We start from the raw sequence: 25836 nt of genomic DNA, 5'->3' as shown, positions 1-25836 counted from the left end.
GTGACAGCCTCAGATGATGTCCCTTTGGCTCCATGAGGCCATTCTTCCCCAGGGATGCTTCCAGCCTGTGTCTAAGCATGAAGAAGGTATAATACTGGGCCCTCCTGCCCAATCTGGGGCTCCTCCAAAGGCAACCTCAGCTTGAGGACACCCCAATGCCTGTCTGAAACTCTCTCAGAACTGCACTTCAATCTAGACACTTCCTACTCTATCCTTCTTCCCTCTTTTCCTTTCACAGGGGTCAGACCTATATATGTGTGTTTGACAGTTCTCTCTGCTCTTTCCCCTTTTATCCTCCACCGGAGTTTTCTCCCAATGAACCCTTTGCACATCTAATCCTGTCTTAGCAACTTCTTCTTGGAAGACCTGAACTAATAAAGATGGATTTTCTACACTTTTGACCAAAAGATCTCTCACTATATTAAGCAGAATATGGATTCAGCTGCTATAATGAAAGCCAAAGTAATAGGGGCTTAAACATGATAGTTCATTTCTCTCAGGTAAGTATCTATTTTACTGTAAGGAGCTGATATGGCAGTTCTATGTTATCAGGAACCGAGACTATTTCTATCTTGTAGCTCTGCTTTTCTTAATACATGGCTTCCAATTTATGATCACTATAATGACTTCTCCAGCTCCTGCCACCATACATGGACTCCAGGCAGCAAGCTGGGAGGGAAGAACAAGAGACGGAAGAGTACCCTCTCTTCCCTTTAACAGCATGATTCCAAAGCTGCACAAATCACTTTAATTCACAAGGCCATATCCTGCTGCAATGGAGGTAGGCAAATGAAGTCTTTAGCTGCATGGTCATGTCACCAACTAAAACTCTACTATCAAATGAAGTAGGGAAAAATGAGTATCAGGTGACATCTGGGAATCTCCACCACAATCAGTTCTTCACTATGCTGGGTAAGCCAAAGCAGTTTCTCTGAGAGACCACAGGTTTTGTTTGAAAATTATTCAAACGCTTGAATGACTTCATGTTAATATTAGACCAAGATTTCAAAACAGACAACATCAAGGAATATGAATACATCTATTGCTTATTTTTTTAAATGCACTTTGGGGATATTCATTGCCTTTTCTATTGTCATGAACAACTTTTAAAAAGATAATAATTATTAAAAATATACTAGGATTTTGTGATAATCATAGCCACTCTGATATTTTAAATGTATAAAATGTAAATCAACTTTTCTCCTGGAACTACAAAATCGTTTAGCCCCACAAAAGCACTCAACCACAAAATCAAGATCCACCGATAATTTATGGGCCACATTTTGCAAAACAGTGGTATAAAAATACTATTTCAAGTGTAGAGATATATATTTAGAAAGAAAAAAGAAAAGTTAAAAAAAAACGTATCTTCAAACAAAAAGAGTACCTGGAATTGACATCTCCATGTCCTAGCTGCCCGTGCTGCCCATATCCAAATGTGTAGACATCTCCATTTTCCATTAAAACCACTGAAACCAATATACAGAGCTTTATGTTTTTTCATTATATGCATTTTATATTGTTATCACAATACTGAAAGCAGTATAATATTCACTAAAATAGAAAGCTATTAAAAATGGGTAATTGACATCAACTGATGAATAAAGAATATGTGCTATACATATATAATGGAATATTACTCAGCCATAAAAAAGAATGAAATCTTGCCATTTGCAACAACGTGGATGGAGCTAAAGAGTATAATGCTAAGCGAAATAAGTCAGTCAGAGAAAGACAAATACCATATGATTTCACTCACATGTGGAATTTAAGAAACAAATGAACAAAGGGAAATGAGAGAGAGAGAAATCAAGAAACAGACTCTTAACTCCAGAGAACAAACTGATAGCTACCAGAGGAGAGGTGGGTGGAAGGATGGGTGAAATAGGTGATGGGGGTTAAGAGGTGCACTTGTCATATGAGCACCATGTGATTAAAGTAAAAACTTTAAAAAAATGGATAACTGAATCAAAATTTACATTTAGTAAGATAACATAATTTTAGTTCTGTAAAATATTTTTGTAGGTTATAAAAATGCATAATGTTTTTCTTAAAACATTTAAAATTTTTATAAAGGCCCTTTAATAACATTAATATTTAATAAGGAATAGGTTTGGACCAACTGTAAAACCTTTTTAATAATGAGTAGAAAATTCCACAGAAAATATTGTTCTCTTACATCTAGGATGATTATAGGTAGCAGATGAATTTGAGCTTTGTACAATCATGCACAACATCAATGAAATGTCAGAACTTTAGTATCTGTCAATGCCTTATCAAATAAGGAAATATATTTAGTACCAAAGAAATAATTTAACATTTTTTATTTTTATTAAGGTTGAATAGTACAATCTAGGCAATACAGGTCACATGTCAATAATTCACTAAGAATTTAATGATTTTCTACATTTTAAAAAAATAAAGAAATTTGTTGATACACATTTTTCATCGAACAGTAACAAAACATGGGATTAGGTTATAAACAACACAGGCTCCTAGAGTCCAGAGAGATTTTAGAGATTATTTCATCTTCAGGAGTTTCATTAATTGAATTATAACACAAGTCCCTCAGAAGATAGATTTTAAAAGAGAGTCTGTAATAAATACAAAGTTTTTATAGATTTGAGAGAAACTGCCAAACTACTGCTTTTAACACACACTTAATAGACTACATTTGTCAAAACTAAGCAAATAAGTTACTTAGCACAATTGTAAAAATGCATTTATACCCTAAAGTTCCAGCTGCTACCTGAATGATGAAATCCACAGCTGACTTGTACCGCCCGGAGCTCACAGTCAAATCGCACGGAGCCTGGAGGATATGTTGTGATTTTGCTTGCATCCTTTTCTCCTCGTTCTCCACTTCCATCTGTAAGTGTTATAATTTGTAATTAAGCCATTATTCATCTTCAAAATAAGATTTTAAATCAGTTTACTATGGAAGAACAAGAGAAAAATGTTAAGAGAAACAAGCAAGAAGAATCTGCAGCTGTTAGAAGGGATAGATCAAGAATCTACCTGCAAAGAAGCAATTTTGAAAAGATATACTACATACTTCTGTTTGCAAATATCACTAAATCAATAAAAACAGAGATAAGATCTAGTTATGGATAAAACCTATTAAGCTAGTCAGTTATGCAATGTAAATGGGTCATAAAATTACACACATAACAAAATTCTAAATAGTTTACATGGGAAATTTTAGTTTGCTTAAAAATAACTGCATGCAAAGTCATTTAACAATTATTTTAAACAGTGATAGTGTTAGTACTAGCCATTTAAAAAAATATTCCTAGTCAACTTGCAAATGACTTATATTTCCCAAACATCTTAGAAGGCTAACCTGTCCATCAGTACTGCTACAGACTCAATTGAACTTTAAAAAATTTATAAAGACCAACAAGCTTTATCCAATATACTGTAATCTAATGGCTGACTCTTACTCATCTTTCCTGCCCCACTTTGCCCCTCAGCCATTCTACTTTGTGGTCTTCTTCTGGCCCCCAATGCCACTCTCACCCAAACCTTTCTGTTTCATTTCTTCTTTCCTCCTCCCTTCTTTATATAATTTCCTCCCCTAAACTTGCTTCAGGCCTTCTTCTCTCCACCTAGTTTTTACATTTGACTTTGAATATTCTGGCATTCTGACCATAAAATAAAAACCACATTCCAGAATATAAAACTTTAGTTTGGAATGTGTAAATAAGGGAGGCAATTCTGTTTTTCCTAATCTAAGACTACACATCACTAAAATATGACCTCTATATCATCAAGATTCAAATTCCTTGTACACGGAATACATCTAGTTCTGGAAGGAATTTCAAAAGGCTGATAAGTCTAAACCACTCTCTTGTGGTATAGCAACATTAAACAAGTGTGTATAATATGCAGATACACATGTGGATCCACAGACACACATTTTTAACTAAATCTGAATTTTTATTGACCACTTTAAAATGCCAGACAGAATAACATCAAACCATTTTATATTCAATGTTATCCTTTCTTTTTAATCTAATATTTCTAACTTTTAGTAATAATCCAGTTAAGACAAGATTAGCCTAAATTATGACTTCTCTTTTTATAACTAAACAACTTTCTATCATTTCAAAAAGCTTTAAACTCTTTATAACACTAGGACAGTAAAACCTCACTAATTCGGAATAACACAGAATGGGTTGGCTCAGATGACTTACTAAAAAGGTCTTAATCATAGAATATTTGGGTAAAAATTCAGTTTTAATACTTTCAAGCAGTACAGATTATGGATGAAACTAAAGGCTACAATAAATAAAATGTGGTTACCTACATTATAATTCAAAATAGGCCTATATTACATAAAAATGTACCATAAACATAAAAGTCCTTTAACATACAAGAATTAATTGCTGGACCCAGAGGCTGAAGGCACGCTGAAGGAATCCTTCATTTCTTGAGCCCTTGGTTTGAAAAGCTAGTGATTTTAGACAGGTTTCCCCTTATAAGTATGACCCTGAAAATTCAGAGGAAGAAATTATTTTGAATTTTTTACTCAAAGAAGATAACAAATACTGCATCTGAAGTATAATAAATTCTGAATTAGTGAGAGGTTTTACTATAATAGGATAAAGAATGTGATTCCTCTTTTGCTAAATTATCTAATGTGGGTTTGCCAAATCAAATCTGAAAGAATGGGCTAAAAAGAAAAAAAAAAACCACAACATTTTTTTCACTCTGTCCAAAATGGAATACAATCTTAGTTCAGAGACTCCTCATCTTGGAAAGACAGGAAAGACAGGGCCTAAACAAAAGGAGTATCTTCTAAAAACCAATTTAAATAAGATAACAGATGTATAGAAATTTTATTGCTTTATCTCAATTGGTTAAAAATATCTAATTATTAAAACCAAATCTAATTTAATAGAGAAAACAAACTGTGTTCATATGATTTTGCCAGACTTAACTAAATTCAATATTACAAGTGTCATTCTACTTTATATAGATGTATTGATGCTTAATTAGAAGATTCTACCTTTGAGTTTAGCATTTTGCCCTCTCCCTTGAGTCAGAGATTAATATAGACACAAATTCCATTATAGACGCATAGCATCAGGGAAGGAGGGAAAAAAAAGCCTAGTAATTCACTGATTAAAATCACAGTGATTAAAAGAGTAGTAGTTGTTATTTAAAGGTAAAAAAAATACCAGAAACATTTTGTTCAAGTTTATCTAAACAAACCTGTATCTAACTATTGAAAATAATCTCAATTATTACAGATGGTGAAAACATCACACGTAAAAAAACAGAGATGAAGTTCTTGATCATTATCAGCAGTAGTAGCAGAATTTTTAAAATATATATCTGCATCTGGTATTTGATGTCAGCCAAAAAAATTAAATATGCTTCTAATAATTTAGAAATTTATAGGTTATCAAAGAAAAAAAAGGTACCTGATGAGTAGCCAAAAATTCAGTGTCAATTCAAGAATCAGCAAGTGAAATTCAGCAAGATTAATTCTGCTCAAGCTCCTTATTTAGTAAAGTGTTAATAAGCAGCAATAAAATTAATCTCACATTTGTAGGAAAAATAATTAGGTCTGAATATTCTTATAATTGGCCATTTAGGTAGAAGCATATCTGCATTTTCCCCTAATATGAGTGTGTTCATAGATATGTGATATTGAAACTATAATAGCTATAAAGTTTGGACAGGTATGTATCTAAAGTAATATATATATATACATATATATGTATACACACACACACACACACACACACACTCTACACTATTTACGCATATTTGTGCACATACATAGAGAAAAGGAGATTCAGGAATTAAAGGACTTTAACTCTTAATTTTAATCTTTATTTAATCTCCACTTTTTTGGGTAATCTTAGAGCCATGCATATCACAAAATGTATCACAGAATACTGTGAGTACTTTGAGCAAAATCACTAAAATTAAACATCAAAGCAGTTATCAACTACAATTTGCTATCCACTTGCTCTGTGCTTAAACACTGAAAATTTAAATAGCACAGTGGAGAAGTACTTTTGGGCACTGAAGCCTAAGAGACTTCGACTGGAATCCTGGCTGTACTATTTGCTAGTATGAGGACAACAGGACACTGGGCCTTCTTTAAGTCTTAGCTTTCCCATCTATAAAAAAGCAATAATGATACATTACCTCACAAGGTCCTTATGAGGATTAAGTGAAATAATATATAAAAAGTGCTCAATCAATATTTACTATTGTTGCTTTTTAAAAATCAATACAATAATCCAATGATATCCGTATTGTCACTCCACTTTACAGCTGGGAAAACCAAGGCTTAGAAGGGTTAAGTAACCAATCAAAAGTAATAAACAGTAGAGCAGTTTTGGAGTTTGATCGAAAATAAGGCTCATGTGTTTTACCACCACCAAATGGCTGACATCTTCAATCTTTTATAAAAATCAACTAATTGGGGCGCCTGGGTGGCACAGTCGGTTGAGCGTCCGACTTCAGCCAGGTCACGATCTCGCGGTCCGCGAGTTCGAGCCCTGCGTCGGGCTCTGGGCTGATGGCTCGGAGCCTGGAGCCTGTTTCCGATTCTGTGTCTCCCTCTCTCTCTGCCCCTCCCCCGTTCATGCTCTGTCTCTCTCTGTCCCAAAAATAAATAAAAACGTTGAAAAAAAAAATTTAAAAATCAACTAATTAATTACATAATTAACAAATCTCAAATCTGCGCCTTTTGGATAATTCTAAAAGAGAAAGCAAAGAATTCAATTCAAAGAATTAAAGCTAGTATTCATGGAGGATTTCTAATGGCAAGGAATATATATGTATATACAAACGTATATAAAATCAGGAATTATCAATCCTATTTTTAAATAAGGAAAACTAAAGCCAAAGCGATTATAAAATTTATGAACAGCCATATATCCTAATTAATGACAAATCTGGGATTAAAACTGAGGCCTGATTCAAAAGTTACAAGGGTTATACCATGCCTTTCTAAACAGAAAATAGGTGTAAAATACACACAGATGTTTATCAGCGAGCCTTTGGATTTTCACATTGGTCACTTCAAGCCAGATTTCAAGACTGATCTCCAGAATAATTCAGATGTTCCTAACTAGGAGTACTACAAAACAATGTTTTTCTACGTAAGGGACTAAAGAGCTGAAACAAATGTTAATCCAGGTATCTGTTTGAAATATGATCATATGGAAACAAATTACTCTGTTTTATGGATCATATGTTAGACTTACTAACATATAACAAGCCTCATATACTCTAGTTTGACTCTAATCAAAATTTCCCTGGAACAGGATGGATTCTGTAACCTTCTCTGAATTCCTTTCAATCAGGCAGAAGCTCTCCAACTTTCCATCTTAGAACTCATTCCTGTTAACAATGAATCCACAGTTGTTAACCTCCACACGCCCATAAAAAAGTCATAGTCTAGGCAATTTTACCTATTACCATCCTATAGTTTGTACCACCAATGTATTTAAAGGTAAGCTAGGACACAGCAATTAATATAGTGAATTTCTCTGTGGAAGACAAACAGGGTAAGGAAAAAGAGAAAAATATACATATTAAAAGACTGTGACTGTGGTTCTATATAGCAAGAGTAAAAGCAGTGTATGGTGAGGTGATTAAATGACAGGGACAGTGGGACTAATGGGACAAAGGAAGGGAGAATTTGTGGGTGTACAGGAATTAGTCAGTGGTAAATCAATACTCTACATAAAACAGCACCATTTGATATTACTTACTTACACTTTAAATTCATTTTGGTGGTAAAGAGATGAAACTGTTTCAGTTATAAAACCATAAAACCTGATAAAAAAACATATATGCATACACACAACTGGCTGTATACTGTAATACTACAAGTAGATCCTTCTGAAGAGGTTGCTACAAATATGCAGTCTGGTTATAAAATAAACCTGCAGCAGTTAAGATGGAACTATTGTTGAGTAATTTGTATAGTTAATCAATGAGACATTGAATAAGTCTGTTTTGAATTTGTAACCCTAGTCTTCATTTGGCATTTCATCTTCAAATTCTGCAAAATAAAGATGTTTGGCCATAAGATAGCAACATGGAGCTGAAAAAGTTTTAAACTGTTTCATGAAATGTGAACATTTAACTTCAGGTAAAGTGCTGGAAAAATTGCACTTTCCAACAACTGGGGGTTAAAAAAAAAAAAAAGACACGGAGAAAATCCATTCCAATAGTGGTGTAGTATAAAATATGAGATCAGAGACTCTGGCAATAAGATAGTTTACATAGTAAGTACATGGTAAATAGCGTTCCATTGATGTAAATATTTATGGCATTATTAGAGCACTCAGTAAATAAAACAATCACAAATTTTACTATGGTTAATCACATTAGATTTAAAATATTCTCAATTTTAGTTTCTGTAGAATGTATCTTAAATAGTGCTCTACCTGTGCTTTGGCTAACAACAGGGGTTTTGTTTATTTTGTTTGGTGGTTTTGCTTTGAGTGGCAAACTGATAAACCAAGAGAGGCAAATGTAAATAAAGTGAATTATAATATATTGCATGTGAAAGTTTAAAAATAAAATTAGTCTATAATTGTTTTGTAGCAAAGGAAAAAACAAGACACAAAACAGAGTAATTTGTCTATATGGATCGCATGTTTTTAAAACTTTCTCTTCTATTTTGCAGGGTATATCTTGGGCATTTAAGAAAACAGCAACTATTAGTTATACTTGTCACATGCCATGATTCAAGGCAGAATTTATATATAAATTTATAAACTCTCTGCATTAAATTCTTTCCTGACCTTGTAGTTTAAAAGACCCATAGCTGTAGTTTAAACAAAAATAAGCTTTTAAAAAAATATTTCTAATTAATGCAGAATGATGAGCGCTCAAAGAATTACACAGAAATAGATTCCTAGTCACTCACAGACTTGTTTATTAGATTTCTGATAGTTTTCAAGGACTAGAACAGGCCTACATAACTCAGCCTTTGCTTACATGTATCACCATTTTTGTGTGCATTGTGAATATAAACTTTAATGTTAAAACAATGGAAAAGCTTAATAGCAGTCAACTCTATCACTTTATACACTGAATTTAGTAATTTTGTTAATTCTAAAGCACACTGCATTTTTAAGAAAAGGACTATAAAATGTCAGATAGCAGTCATCTAAGAGCAGATAATAAAGGATAAAAAATAGAAAGAAATCATTATTTTTCCACTTTCCCTTAACTTTATGAAATTGGAAAAGAAATGGGAAAGAAAAAGATACACCATAAAATGTCTTCTTTATTAAAGTTAACAAATAAAAAGAAATAAGATTGACAGTCATTGACAAACAGTACAACTTTCAGCATGTTCTTTCTCCTCAGGCTATATAATGATAGAAGCAAAGTAGAAGAATTAGGTTTGTGCATTTTCCCAGAGACAAAATTCAAATGAGTGGAGGAAACGGGGGAAGTATCCCACCTAATTGATAAGGAAGACCAAATACCTTTGTGCTTGTCCCGTTTATGCTTTAGCTGAGCTGGATGGGATCTGAGTCTGGCTAGAGCCTGTTCTCGATGGTTCATAAAAATAGGACCAGCAAATACAAGGGGGCCTGAGGAGAAACATTTTGTATGTGCATAGAAAAGCTCACAAAATGAAAACACTACAATGAACAAAAATAATTCAAAGTAAAAGTATGGAAATTTATTCTTTACTGTTTTAGACATTATACTTGTCTCCCAATTCCCCCACGTTAACTTCCTCCACCCCCAATAATAACCTATTCACCATTCCACAGACAAGTTTTAACATCTGAAATACAGTTGATAAAGTATAATTTCTATCTTTTATATTCATAAAAGTATCATGTAGCTCCTAAGTCTCAAGTATATAATCAGAAAGTTCAATTAATAAATCAAATTATCTTATAAATACTTTTAATATCATATATATTCAAACTTAGTAAACCAAACATTCATTGAAAACAAACATTTCTCCAATTAAAATACAAAGCCAACTAATTTTTAAAAGATTAAATTTTAACAGTCTTCAAGATTTAAAATCCACATCAGTCTTCCTACAAAACCAAGAAAAATGTTATCGACTTAATACATTCTGTCATAGAGGTAAGAAATCACGAAAGCAAAAAACAAAACCAAACCAAAAATTAGTATGATCTGATATGTACATATACACATACGGACACACATTTGTGTGTGCGTGCGTGTGTGTGTGTGTGTGTGTGTGTGTGTATAAAATCACTACTTTATGAAGTCAGCATTATAGAAGATATATATAATCTTCTAAAAAGAATAAATCTAACTATATGTGACTTCTGTTAACCACATACACAAAATCAGAAACAAGGATAAGCTGAGCTTCACATTGATGCTGAAGAGGGGAAGCTAACCCAAGTAACATTTTGGAACACTAACCATTCTCTGATAAAGTAATTTCTTTCTGAAGTTCCACTATGTACACAAATACACATATACAAATGCACATTCATACAGATTATAGTTATTTCCACTTATATCCAAGAAAATAACCAATAGCAAAATTAATTTTAATAAAATTTAAAATTTGTTTTTCCTTATTATCATTACCTTGAAAAGAATGGAAAACTTTAAATTATATCTTAAAATTTTAGTTCTTATAGAACTACACATTCTTTGAGTTTGAGCAACATCAAAAATGCCTGCAAATTCCAAAATACTCTACATTTGACCGTTAAGAAGTTACCAGTATATGAAAAAGGAACTGACAGTATATAAGCACTGAATGTTTTTAATTAAAGCCAGTTTTTTCTTGATTCTCTGTATCTCTTCAGCTATAATTATTTTTTCTAGCAACGGAACAACATAAAACTATTGCCCTATTATAAAATTTGACACCAAAGCACCCTTCATCAAATATTAAAAAATGGGTAGGAAAAATAAATTTTAATTATGTCTCAAGATACAGATAAAAATGCAAGCAGCACCAATTCTATGAAAAACCAAGAATAACATATTCTATGATCACTATAGGTAGAAATATGCTAATTTAAAGTTAATAGAAAAATTAAATATTATTTTCTAGTAATGCAGTAGCAATTATTTTCAAGCTAAGATTATACAAATATGAACAAAATGTCTTATTTCTTCAACAAGCATTCATTTTCAATTAATTTACTAAAGCAAAGAATATAAATCACTCTAAAAAGCATTAACACACTTTCCAACTACCCAAATGAATTATAAATATCAAAATAACAGTAATATTAAGTTATATTACCTTTTTTTGAATTCTATGATTTGCTTGGGATATTTGTCTTCCCATAAAAATATTACATTCATAATATTCATAGTTTTTGAGCTTCTCACTAAATTCAATCTTTTTAGAATCTTTTCATATAAAAATTTAGAAGGCTCACGGGCAATCACACCAGAAAGTATACCATTTGAGCTCAATTTAAATCACTGTTTATAATACCAGACTGCCAGGTTCTAAAATACTCTTATGTCCCATGGACTAAAATAATTTTTTGTATAACCATAGTTCAGTCATTCACTTATTTGCCATTTTTTTATCTTTAATGTAATAGATACCAGGTATCATGTATCATGAATATCATGACAAAGAGATCTCAGAATTCAGTCCATTAGGGAAGAAAGAAATAAAAACGAAGAATATGTTTGATAAAGGAAATCCATACACATCCTGAAGGATGAAAAGTGATCACTCAACTTGGATGAAAGAATGAGAAAAAGTTTGCCAAGAGAGAAGGAAGAGAGGACATTTCAGGCAAAAGAAACAGGATTTGTAAAAGCATTCAGAGATTAAACAATATTATACAGTCATTAAAAACACACCTAGCTGAAATGGATGGAATATAGAGTTATGAAGCAGAAAATGGTGGGAAATGAGTTTGGAGATACATATAATAATTAAAGTCTTTTTCTACCATGAAACTTTATTGTAAAGGTGATGAGAACTCCCTGAAATGTTTTCAATTAGTCAACAAAGACATACTAGTACTGAACAATTTCATGCACCACACTAAGTCCTGGGAACTCTTGGAAAAACAAGATACTATCTCTGCTTTAAGCAGGTAAGAGTTTATGCTCAGCTCAAGAAGAAATTATGACCGTGTGCTATGACAAAATTAAGCACACTGAAGGGGGTAGCCAGCAAACCTTAAGGATGCGCATGCAGGGAGTTTCAGGGTACAAGAAAATTATGCATAAGCTGACACCTAATAAAGGTAGTAGTAGTACTACTACAAAGGTTCATAGATGTGGGGGGGAAATGGGGGTAGGGAACAGAAAAAAGGAGTAAAGAGAGAGGCTTTATACATTTTAATTTAAAAAGGGGCTTTCATATAACATTGAAAGATCAGCTAATATTGGATTTAATATGTCAAATCAGAAAACTTAATAGTTTTAGGGGCTTAAAAATCAATAGCAACCCCAACTCAATTACTCTGAAATTAGACTAACTATAATAGAATTGTTTTTACATTCCAACTTGTAACTATAACAAACTAATTTTTCTTCCTTATCAAAATGGAATCTGTTTTATTCTACAGAAGCTGTGGGGGTTTTGTTAATAATAACCAAAGTTTTGTGATTAGCATCCCAATGTCGTGAGAAAAGCAATCAAGTCAAGGCCAGGGCAAAAAGAATCAAATCCAAAGAAAATACAAGTCCACTAAATAGCCCAACTCCACTAGCATCATCATTATCATTACCATTATCATCATTATCAAACACTTACTTTGGGCTTAGTCTATGTAAGGTATTTTCATGTATATCATTTAATCTTCATTAACATCCCTACTCAGGTATGTACAGTTGTCACCCTCATTTTAAAGGTAAGGAAGTGAAGGTTCAGAGTGATTAAACTCCAGGGTTATCTATCCCCAGCAAAACTTAAGAAGCCAGGATCTGAACCAAAGCCTAACATCAGAATGTATACTCTGAACTGCCATGCTATACAGCCTTGCTAACCACATAACCCGTTATCAAAGTGAAACTCTACTGAGAGTTAACAGGGCCTAGACAGTCAGCACAAAATGGGACTGCCAGGCAAGCCAGGACATAAGCTCACCCCATCTACAGCTCACAATTTTGAAAGTTTGATGACATTTAGGGGAGAAGAAAGAAGGAAAAATATCCAACATTATTTGAGCTTAGTTTTCCCTACAATAGAGCACTGAGAAGGAATATAAAGATAAGATCACTGACACAACCACCCAGTAGTTCTTCTGATGAATTAGAGTTCTACTTAAAAATTCCATGGACGAGCATCTCACCTATAAAGTTAAAATAAGACTCAGAAAATTTAAATTATCAATCAACCCTGTATAAACTAAAAAGCTTTAAAAATTGTCACAAATGGGGCGCCTGGGTGGCGTAGTCGGTTGAGCGTCCGACTTCAGCCAGGTCACGATCTCGCGGTCTGTGAGTTCGAGCCCCGCGTCAGGCTCTGGGCTGATGGCTCGGAGCCTGGAGCCTGTTTCCGATTCTGTGTCTCCCTCTCTCTCTGCCCCTCCCCCGTTCATGCTCTGTCTCTCTCTGTCCCAAAAATAAGTAAAAAAAAAAAAAAAAAAAAGTTAAAAAAATAAAAAAAAATTGTCACAAATGTCACTGAAACAAAAGCAAATGAATATACTGGTACCTAAGAATAATACATTTAAGAAAAATATCATCTAAAAGAATAATATAAAAAATATAAAGACAAAGTTCTAAAATAATAAAGATGCAGTAATAACGCTGCTCTTTCAGGTTTCAATAGCATATTCCATTATAGAAGACTATGTTATAAACAGCAGCTAAATTACATCAATAGGCCTGAGTCTGAGCCAAGTTTTTTTGTTTATGTTTTAGTTTTTTTTTTTTTTTAGTGTTTATTTACTTCTGAGACAGAGACAGAGCCTGAGCGGGGGAGGGGCAAAGAGAGAGGGAGACACAGAATCCGAAGCAGGCTTCAGGCTCCAAGCTGTCAGCACAGAGCCCGACATGAGGCCTGAACTCACGAACCCACGAGATCATGACCTGAGCTGAAGTCGGATGCTTAACCGACTGAGCCAACCAGGCGCCCCTGAGCCAAGTTTTAATGTAAGAACTAGGTTCTAAAATTCTGATCAACTTTGAAATAACACAAACTTGATAAATAGGATGGGACAGATGAATCAAGTAAAATAATTCATTATAATCTAATCCTGAAGTTCTGAAATTTCAACACAAGTAAAAGACAATTACTAATGAGTATAATTACTAATATCACTAAACTGTTAGTATCTAAAAAGTACTAAGCAAAGGCTAAGGAAAAAAACCCCACAGGTATGTGTGGCAGTTGGAACACTAAAAATTTATTTGGCATTCCTCCTCCTTGTGAAGACAAAACAAGACAAACTATTCTCTGTAGCTCCTTAAGCAGAATGCAGAAATTGTGACCCAGGCCCAGGTATTCTGATGTAGAAGGTCCCTGGAGCAGTTCTCACACTTTAGCACACACAGAATTACCTGGTAAGCTTGTTCAAACAGTTTGCTGGGCTCTGCTCCCTGAATTTCTGATTCAGTAGGTCTGACGTGGGTTTGAGAACAGGCTATTGTAATAAGTGCCCAGTGATGCTGGTCCCTTTGAGACACTTTGAGAACCACTGCCCTAACATAATGAAAACAGCACAGTACCTGAAAGGGATTGCTCTATCCAATTAAAATAAAAATATTTTTTAAAAAGCAAAGGTAACATTTAAATGACTTAGAACTAGTCTTTATTATTTTTTTAAGAAACAATGGCCTAAGTTTTAAAACATAACTCTTAGATTATTTAAAAAACACTGTAAAGAACAAAATACAAAATCACCTGTAAACTTACTTTTCAGGAACTAAAACACTACTAACATTTTGGTATTTACCTTTCTAGCTTTTTTCCTATGCAAGTGTGGGTATATTTCTGTGTATATTTTGTTTTCTTATAAAAATTTGTCTTTCCTATAAAATTTCTTATAATGATATGCTGGGAAAGAATATAAAGATAATATAAAAGTATCATATCAACATACTGATTTTAAATTATTTAATATGGTATACGAATTTTCTAAAATCATTGAATATGAAACTGAAGTTTGACTTTTTATTTTTACTTTTTGAGAGAGAGAGAGACCACGGGTGCAGGGGAGGGGAGAGAGAGAGAGGGAGAGAATCTTAAGCAGACTCCACGCTCAGCGCAGAGCCCCATGCAGGACTCCAACTCACGACCATGAGATCACGACCTGAGCTGAAATCAAGAGCTGGACACTCAACTGACTAAGCCACTCAAGTTCCCCTGAAGTCTGACTTTTAAAAAGGGGGTACAAAGTTGAAATTCTTATTTAAAAGTGTTTTTACAAAATAAAATTTCTAAGCATGCTTCTCTCTGCACTGTACTGTGTTAAATGAAACACATGTGGATTGTAACTATGTCCTTACTGCATGATTCCATAGTAACCATGGTGACTGTGCAAAGCAAGGACATGAATATGCACAAATTTCAGTAGCATGTAAGGCAATGAATGCCATAATTAAGGTCCATAATGAAGATCCTAACCCATCAAGAAAAGATATTTACTATATATTGCATTTTAACAGAAATAAAAGAAGATCGTATGTGTAAGAAAAGAGCTCATCCATCCAAAAAATAAAAACAAACTTTTTGTGCACCAATAATCTGAAGAAGTCTTTCTATATACTGAGGACTGCAGACGAAATGGAATTGTCAGAAAAGATACATGAACTGCCTATAACATAAATCTGTGTTTGTAAAATCAAACACAGTAATATAATTCCTGTAAATATCTAAATAATGGAGTTTTTAAACCTTTAAAAGATTAGAATTTATGTTTTTAAGGTCTATGACACATCTTAAAATAAACGGCAGGGGGCACCTGGGTGGCTCAGTTGGTTAAGTGTCTAACTCTTGATTTCGGCTCAGGTCATGATCTCAGGGATTGTGAGTTTGAGCCCCATGTCGGGCTCCGAGATGATAGTGCAGAGCCTGCTTGGGATTCTCTCTCACACTCTCTCTCTCTCTGCCTCTCCCCTGCTGGTGCTCTCTCTCTTTCTCTCTCTCAAAATAAATAATAAACTTTAAAAAATAAATAAATGGCAAAAGAACATTCTGCAATCACAAAATTTTGTTGAACTAATGCATAATCAGTGTTCTTTTACTTCTATTATGCAGAGATACACTAGCTAGAGAAAAATAGTTTTACAGAAGGAGAAAATTATCACAATACTTTTGTGTTAATTTGCTATACTTTGGTTGATACGTAGGAAATTGCTGGGTTTTGTAGGTCAAGTCATATGGATTCAAGCTAATATTTCCCAAAAAACACAAAGCAGGTTGTAAAAAGATGCAGTGATAATTATCCTTAAACAAACCATATAACTAACATAAAAGAAATTAGCACTCAATTACTATGTCATAAAGACCTACAACTTAAATTTTACCCTATTTTCTATAAAACATTTAATATGTAATTTCCCAAATATTTATATACTGTAAATAATGCCAGTATATACATTCTTATTAACATAAATTGCTTTGAAAGTAATGATTTTATATAAACACGGCCAAACACCAAATATTCCTGTGTCAACTAATCAATATTGTTTATCAGATCAGATATAATGAACAATCTTCAAGTTCCAAGTATGTTTTACAACTTAAGTTTAATAAAAATAAAATTTATACATGTGTGCTATATATATACATATTTTATGACTTTCTCCATTTTACATTAAAAAAAAGTGCCTAGAAAAAAAATCTGTAATGGCGGTTAAATGGATAATTGGTTTTATCTCATGTATCAAATCATGTCATTTCTAATAAGCATTTAAAATACACAATATCAGTAAATATTTCCAATCAAGATTTTGTCCAGCAGAGGAATAAAATCACAGATCTCTGTAACCATCTGTCTCAATCCTACAAAGAAAAGATTCTACTGGGCAACAACAGCTCTAGTGATATTTATATTTATCTCTGCTTGTTGAATGTATACTAAAATATCTATTATAACCACAGTGAAATGTATTTTCAGGCCTGCGAACTGGTCATAAACAATGAGGAAAAGAGAAACAATAGATCTATCTTTCCAATTAAAACCTGCAAACTCTCCAATTTACCCTTCTTGTTCATAACTAGAATAAGATTTTTTCAAAAAAGACATACATAAGCATAATAATGCACTGGATTGAAAGAAGAATGTTGGGAACATGCTCAAATGATAATGATCATAGACAACTAAGAAAACAGAAACTAAAATACTATTATTAAGTTAATTTGTTGTTCATGGTTAAATAACAACCATGAGTCCAAACTCTGGGTAAAACATCAGTTTTTAAAGTTCATATATTTTTTTTAAAGTTGCCATTGCTAAAGACAGATGGCACAATTCTTAATATGGTTGTCTTACTCTATAAATAAATGCTCTATTGATTAGCACAACTTTAAATACCCTGAATATTTTTTGTACTATTTTCATGAGTTACTATAAACTTTTCAGTGGTCTCAGGATAGGGTAAGAAAATTGATGCAGCTCCATCTTACCTCTTCCTTCCTCTAATCTGTGTCTCCTGATTACACGCTGCCTTTTTTCTTCTTGTCGTAACTGAAGGTGTTCTTCAATGTTAACCCCAGGCACTGGGACAGCTAGATGATTTACCAAACAAAAACAAAACAAAACAAAAAAACACATATAGACAGATACAATAATAATTATGAGAGAACTATGCGAAATTCAAGAAAGTAAAAGCTAACAAAACACCAATGAAAACACAAATTATTTTTACTCGAAGAATCTTAGCAAAAAAAGAGGAAAAGAACCTTATCCTTTAATTAATGACATATTGTCAGTTACCATACAAGCAGTACTGAATAGTTAACTATTAATTTTTTAACATATACTAATATAAATTGTTTAATTACTAAACTGATGTATAGTACAAGATATAGGACAAGATGTATAGCACAATCCATCAAATTACCTAACAGAAGATCTAAAGGTATCATTTCTTTCACAGCATCAAGAATTCCTCTTTGTCTTGCCTCCTGACCATCCAACTCTCTTGCACATGCCTTGCAACACCCACACACAGCACAGCCAGATTCTCCGGAACCACAACCACAGATCCTTTAAAAAAAGAAAAAAAGTACCTGAAATCCTTCTACTCTTTCCTTAAAACTCTTTTCTAGAACCATCTTTTCTGCGTTTTTGAAATTAAGTTACTTGAGTCAGCAATGAAATCACTCCTTCAGATCAGGATGTGCCAATTTTAAAGAACTGAATAGGTATAAATAGACGGAATAACAAAAAACAAGATTTAGGGGTGCCAGGGTAGTTCAGCCAGTTAAATGTCTAACTCTTGGTTTCGGCTCAGGTCATCATCTCACGGTTTGTGAGTTCGAGCCCTAGGTCAGGCTTTGTGCTGACAGTGTGGAGCCTGCTTGGGATTCTCGCTCTCTCCCTTTCTCTCTGCCTCTCTCGTACTCTCACATGCTCTTTCTCTCCCTCTCAAAATAAATAAATAAAGTTAAAAAAAAAAAAACAAACCCAAGAGTTTATTAAGCTCCTCATGGGTATAACTGGTATCTTCCTACAGAAAATACAAATGGATTCTGCTATCTTCAAAACCACTATTAACAAATATTTTTAAAAGTTATCACAATTAGTAAAGCACCAGCAGTTTACTATTAAATGGTCTGGATGAGTTAGTTGGTTACCAAACAACACTATTCTCCATCAACTAACTTAAGGAATGTGTGGATAGCCATCAATAAGTGAACCCAGCTTGCCAGCTTCATACATTACGTCTCCTTTTCCCTCCCTTCTTTATATGCCATCATCTCTCATTCTCTCCTCTTACTGTGTCCAATTACCTGTTTTTTTCCTTCTTCTTTGTCTTTTTTCTTATCAGTTTTGAACTAAGTGTATGACATTTGATTACCACACAAGGAAGACTAGAACACTCCCAGAAGTTGGCTACAGGGTCAGTGAACAACTAACTTCTTAGTCACATATTTCATAGATGTAGAAGTCATAGCTTTCATGTTATTTGTTGGACTGGAACTGAAAACCTTTAGACGGCTTCACTAAGCCTGTGGTTATCCAGATTTGTGGTGGTACAAGAGAAAGGATCTACCTGGCAGCAGTTTTGAAAGACACAGCCCTGTGAAACTCCTGGGTTTAAAATGCAAGCAGTACCGACATTTTGGAGGATCACTAACCATTGGAGTAAAAACTGATGAACCAGTATGCCCTACAGAATTGTCTGTGGGAACTGTTTCAAAGATAATGTGGCATTCTAAATTTATTCTAAGATATACAGTCACAATTTTATAATAATTTGAAGTCATTTTTAATGGTGCAGAGTGTCCTGGCATATAGTCCTATAGTGATTTTATTTCATTTATTCATTTCTGCCTCATTAATAAAGAAACTATTGTATTTGGTTAGGTACTGTCCATTTAGGTCTATAAATTATTGGAAACTGATAGTAAATCTCTGGGGAAAAGCACATAAAGAATAATAACTAATTTCAGGAAAGATCAGAGAATCCAGAAATTCATTTATGATACTTATCAACAGCTCATGTTCAGAGATTGGGGACACTTGATTTTAATGGAAATAGCTTGGGAAAGATGCAGGAGGACACATTTCAACTCCAATACTATTTAAAAAAAAATCATAGACTCTTTCTGTATCCAAATTATATTAAAAATAAACAATTAGAGACTTAAATATAGCAAACAGAGCCAAACATATAGCTTTGTAGAAGAAACAGTATTCTTTGATAGAGAGCCAAAATGTTCTTACATATGCTGAGAATGCCAAAAAAAATTTATTGTTAAAAAATCATAATCATTACAACAGCCTAAAATAAAGGCTTGTTATATGTGATTTATTTTCCTATGTTAGGCCAAGTACAAATCTAGAAATACACTCATAGTAGATGCAGACATTATGTGGGAGGAAGTATCTGACTACTTAAAGAGGTATCAGAGAGGGAGGTCAGAGATGCAGGGGTGGCTGTCCCAGCTCTGGGCTTTTCTTCACAAGATCCCCTGCCCCCACTTCCCGAAGTCTGCTAATTATCATAACTAATCTGATCTTACAAAGATCAGGTCTATCATAATACAAAGATCTACCATAATTAATTTCCTTACAAAGAATGCCCCATTATGTTATATTGGTAACAAAAATAGGACCCAAAATTCTAGGGAAAAATTGCATTCTGATTCTGCCAAATTCGCATACATATTAACTTTAAAATAATGATAATATAGGATTCTGGGGGGGAAAAAGATCCAAAAAGAGTATAAGGGGATAAATACAAATAGGTGTAATGTAACTTAAGAAGTGACAATTCCTGGGGCGCCTGGGTGGCGCAGTCGGTTAAGCGTCCGACTTTAGCCAGGTCACGATCTCGCGGTCCGGGAGTTCGAGCCCCGCGTCAGGCTCTGGGCTGATGGCTCAGAGCCTGGAGCCTGTTTCCGATTCTGTGTCTCCCTCTCTCTCTGCCCCTCCCCTGTTCATGCTCTGTCTCTCTCTATCCCAAAAATAAAAAATAAAACGTTGAAAAAAAAAAAAATTTAAAAAAAAAAGAAGTGACAATTCCTAGAACACCCAAAATTGCGAACATAAATTTAATTTAAATGAAAATTATGTCTCTAATTGAATATTTTACATGATATTTGATACTTCTATCCAGAAAAGATTCATGTTCAACAAAAATGAAAAGATATATGGTATTAAAGCAGTCTTAGAAAAAGAATACAAATTAAGGCACAGCCCAAGCCTTGAAGAAACTTTTGACTTGTTTTAAATAATGGTTTAAATGAATCGAATGAAAGAAAGAAAAGCAACGTAAATGACACTGAATTAGAAACTATCATAATAGAAAACAATTACTAGAATTACACGTACATGCCAATACGCCCTCATGAAACAACACAGAACAATTCTGAAAAGAAATGTGTTCTGCACATTTTCTACTCATAGTTTACTTTTTGAGTATGAATCATTTTCTTACCCTCCGGGGACTCTGTCTGGACGCCCACTACTGACACAACTGGCTCCATAACCTGTACAGTCTCCGCAGACAGTGCACACCATGCACTGTTCCAGCTTCCATTTATGCATGCCTGGAGGGCACATCATGGACTTCTCATCTTTCTCATCTAGTTCTTCTTCCAGGTCTTCATCCATTGCTGTTGCCATATTTTCAACGCCAAACCCTACATGACAGATCAATTTGTAACCTTTATGTAGATTATTCTGTCTTAAAAAACACACATCACATATACTAATCCAAATGAATATACAAAAGAATGCTCAAACAGAAAGTAACAAAAATATAATTTAATTTAGGGACCACAAATAAATGCTCTCCTCATTTCCTTTTTGCAAAAAGAGGGAAGGCAGGAACCCCTCTTAGCCGTTACTTTATGCCAATCACACTTTTAACTTTTGCTGATTTTAGTCCCTCCTTTCCATCTTCACTGCCAACACTGTCCTTCAACAGACCACAGAAAGTCTCCCAACTATGCTCTAAGCCATGTGTCCCTCCGCTCTAGAATATCCTTCCACAACTGGTAATCAGCTTCTTAAAACATATACTTGACCCTATGATTTCACAATTTACAAACCTCCAATGTTTTTCCATGGTCTTTAAAAGAACAAAACTCTTCAGCAAGATACAGTTAGTCACAACATGGCCCTTGAATTTTCTGTAACCTCATTTCTTCCATGCAAACTACATTCTGTCTGAACCTAAATTCCCTCTGCTTTCTAAACATACTATGTCCTTTCACATGCTCAGGGCCTTTGCTCATTCCTGCTCCATCTGTATCTCTCTACCTCATTTACCAGATGCCTCGCTCTACCTCATCTACCAGAGAAACTCCTCTTCAGCATTCAATAAAACTTAGCCCGGAAATCATCTGCCATGAAAGGATTTACTACTTTTTGCAGGGAGTTAGTCACTATTTCCTCAAAGCCTGTTTATGCCTCAATTACAACTTACAGAATTGTGTTATAATTCACTCAACTGTAAAAAAAATTGTTTTTAATGTTTATTTATTTTTGAGAGAGATAGAGCGCAAGCAGGGGAAAGAGCAGAGAGAGAGGCAGACAGAATCCAAAGCAGGCTCCAGGCTCTAAGCTGTCAGCACAGAGCCCAACACGGGGCTCGAACTCACAAACCATGAGATCATGACCTGAGTGGAAGTCGGACCCTGAACCGAATGAGCCACTCAGGGGCCCCTTGTTCAACTTTTTAAAGATCAGACATCTACTCCGGATGACCCAAGTGTTCCTTTATGAGAGTCAGCAAACTTTTTTGTAAAGGGCCACGCTGCAAAAAATTTAGGCTTTGTAGGCTACACAAGTCTCTGTCACATTTTTTTTTTTTAAATAACTCCTTATAAATGTAAAATCCATTCTTAGCTTGAAGAGTCACACAGAAATAAGCCACTGAGCAGACACAGCATCAGGTTATGGTTTGCAGACCTCTGCTCTAGGCAGTGAGGACTCTGATAATGAGCTATTATAATCTAGCGAGAAAGACAGACTTTTTATCAAAATACCATACAAGAAAACTGTAAATATACAACTGTGATAGAATTATGAAGAAACAAACAGTGTTACAAGAGATTGTAATAAAAGAGTAAATTTATGGGAATAAAGTATTTTTATGTTTGTTTTTCCTATTAGACTTAGATCGTCAAAGACGAGGTTATGCCTTACTCATTTTATCTCTTATTCTTAGTCAACCTTACTCTCTTATCACTTGTAACAGACTCAGTATAGGTCTGTCTAATCAAGAAGTAAACTCGTAGGGGCGCCTGGGTGGCGCAGTCGGTTAAGCGTCCGACTTCAGCCAGGTCACCATCTCGCGGTCCGTGAGTTCGAGCCCCGCGTCGGGCTCTGGGCTGATGGCTCAGAGCCTGGAGCCTGTTTCCGATTCTGTGTCTCCCTCTCTCTCTGCCCCTCCCCCGTTCATGCTCTGTCTCTCTCTGTCCCAAAAATAAATAAAAAATGTTAAAAAAAAAAAAAAAAAAAAAAGAAGTAAACTCGTAGAATATACAGCCTCTTTTAATCTCTGCCACTTCTAATCTATGTACAGGCTAGGAAATTAAATAGCCAAGTACTGGACAACTACTTACAGAGTTAGAATAAAGCAACTCTGAAGGCTTGAGTGCCTGTTTTTAATAATCATGATAGCTAAAACATACTAAGCACTTACTTGCATTTGGGTCTACTTGCATTTGGGTTTACGTACGCATTTAATCATCCCAACAATGCTATAACTATTATCCCCAAATTAATCTCTAAATTCAAAGCATCCCAATCATAATACCAAGTAGAAAAACTGATTCTAATTCATATTAAAAGTAAAGGCCCCCAACATGACTATATAAAGAAAAAATTTATATAGAAAAGCAATGAAAAACTTATCACCAAAATTTAGAAATTATATACAACAAAAGAAACCTAAAATAAATGCAAAGGTTAAGCCAGTTAGTCAAAGATATGTGCAACACATGCAATATAATATATAAAAAATTCCCACAAATCACTAAGAAGGCAAGTAAAATGAGAAGTTTGAAGAGATGGTCTAACACTACTAACAATCAGGAAAAGCAAATTAAAAAAAAAAAAAAAACAAGGGACCCAGCCACTCCACTCATAGTTATATGCCTAAAAGCATACAAATTTCACCAACATTCACTAGAATGTTCATAGAAACCTTATTCATAAAAACCAAAACTAGAAACCACCCAAATGTCCATTAACATGAAAAAAGATTCCAAAACTGTGGTATACATTCACACAACTGATTACAACAATGAAAATGAACAATCTATAAATGCTTGTAACAATATAAATGAATCTCATAAACAAAGTTGAGTGAAAAGAAACTAGACACAAAAGTTCATGTGACATAATTCTATTTATATAAAATACAAAAGTATGCAAAACTAAATTAAGCCGTTATCTAGAGAGGTAGATGGTGACTGGAGAGGAACATAAAGGGGGATTCCTTGGGTGCTGGTAATATACTATTTCTTGATTAAGGTGCCGATTACATGAATGTGTTCAGTTTGTGATAATTCATCAAGATCCTCACTTATGTGTATTTTGATGCATGTATGTTTTACTTCAATATAACAAATTAAAAAAAATAATGAAATAGAATGTCATAGTCATCAAACTGACAAAAATCAGAATGTTAATACTACCTCTAGGGGTGATGTGGAAAATCAGAGTATAAATTGATTCAAACTCTTTTAAGAAAAATCTAGCAAAGCTGAAATCTACAACACCAGAAATTACACTTGAGAAATCTCAGATGTTTGCCAGGAGACATGAATAAAAGAGGTTTTGAAATTATTGATAAGAATGAAAAATTAGAAATAAACTCATCTACCAGCAGGAGAATGGATAAACTGTGGCATGTTAGTGGTATGGTTTATTACACAGCACTTAACATGAATCATTTAGATTTATATGTACCAACATGGACAGAGTTCAAACACAATGGTGAGACTAAATAAATAAACCTCCTAATTTGCAGAAAAATATAGATTGGCACTTATAAAAGTATCTTACATATAAAACATGAGTATGTAACACATTTTACATGTAAAATATATAAGAACAAGTAAAAATACAGAAATATGACAGGATCAAAGTTATGATTGTGGTTGGTCTGGAGAAAGAGGGAGTATAATAATAAATCTTGGAAGGAGAATACAGGACACTTATCTATAACTTTCTTACTGAAAAATAAGGCATGGTGCTAGATACACAATTTTTTCATATTATAATCTTATTTTCTGTACTTTTCCTTTCTTTTAAAAAAAGATACATAAAAACCCTTTATGTTCCCTATGACTATATAATCTGTATTCATTTTATGTATTACACTACTAGTCTGCTTTCTAATTCAATACTTACTAGCAGAGTAGGTGTGATTTTTTACAAAGTAAAAAAAGCCTTTAATAATTTTATTTTGGTTATTATAAATTTTACAGTAATACTCTAAAACATAGGTGTAAATATATGCCAAATTTTCATAAAAGTTTCAGAATAACAGGGAAATAATTTTTTTTAGTTCAAAACTTTTATAAAACATAATCTGAAAATATATTTATATTACACATAGAAAACTAAACTGTTTCTCTCCTTTCTGCCTAGTAGGTATTATCCAAAACTATGGTTCAGTATTTTAGCAAGAAGAAAAATATTTCCATTTTGGAGTAATCCATTTCATTCCTTTCTTTTGTTCTTCCTTCCTTTTTAAAAATCAATGTGCTCTGGGGCGCCTGGGTGGCGCAGTCGGTTAAGCGTCTGACTTCAGCCAGGTCACGATCTCGCGGTCCTTGAGTTCGAGCCCCGCGTCAGGCTCTGGGCGGATGGCTGGGAGCTTGGAGCCTGTTTCCGATTCTGTGTCTCCCTCTCTCTCTGCCCCTCCCCCGTTCATGCTCTGTCTCTCTCTGTCCCAAAAATAAATAAAAACGTTGAAAAAAAAATTTAAAAATCAATGTGCTCTAACAGCCTTACTCTTTTTAAAAACAAAAGCATTTTAAGAACACGCATATATGAATATGGTAAAAAAAAATAGTGGCCTCTTGATATTCAGATGAGTCTGCTATCAAGAAGGTCCCAAACCTGTTTATGTTAATTCATACAAATATTAACCCTCAAATATTAATCCTCAAACTCTTTTGTACTTTGAACACAATTCAACACTTGGTTCTGATAATATGTATTTATTTCCTATTCTTCAGCCCACACCAAATTAAAAACAGAAAACCAGCAATTGGAATGA

The 25836-nt window shown here is 33.9% G+C and overlaps 1 protein-coding gene across 16 annotated transcripts in view; it reads right to left on the bottom strand.

Annotated features, from left to right (window-relative positions):
- The window catches only part of MYCBP2 (MYC binding protein 2), a 293673-nt gene that overhangs the window by 191154 nt on the left and 76683 nt on the right, over positions 1-25836 (bottom strand). For 14 of the 16 annotated variants that reach the window (XM_086709934.1, XM_086709939.1, XM_086709855.1 and 11 more), the window contains exons 15-20: positions 21034-21238; positions 17989-18134; positions 17552-17653; positions 9477-9584; positions 2750-2869; positions 1388-1469 (exon numbers count right to left, since the gene is read on the bottom strand). In XM_086709934.1, the coding sequence (XP_086566060.1) occupies positions 1388-1469; positions 2750-2869; positions 9477-9584; positions 17552-17653; positions 17989-18134; positions 21034-21238 (763 nt within the window). Of the gene's footprint in view, positions 1-1387; positions 1470-2729; positions 2870-9476; positions 9585-17551; positions 17654-17988; positions 18135-21033; positions 21239-25836 lie in introns of those variants that run through there. The other 2 variants (XM_086709899.1, XM_086709942.1) reach the window with 2 other exon arrangements.

This window comes from Puma concolor, chromosome A1, assembly GCF_028749965.1.
Source record: "Puma concolor isolate L17-30 chromosome A1, mPumCon1.1.hap2, whole genome shotgun sequence".
NCBI classification, from domain to species: domain Eukaryota; kingdom Metazoa; phylum Chordata; class Mammalia; order Carnivora; family Felidae; genus Puma; species Puma concolor.
The sequence above is the reverse complement of the archived record's forward strand: the minus strand, read 5'-3'. Positions and strand labels throughout refer to the sequence as shown.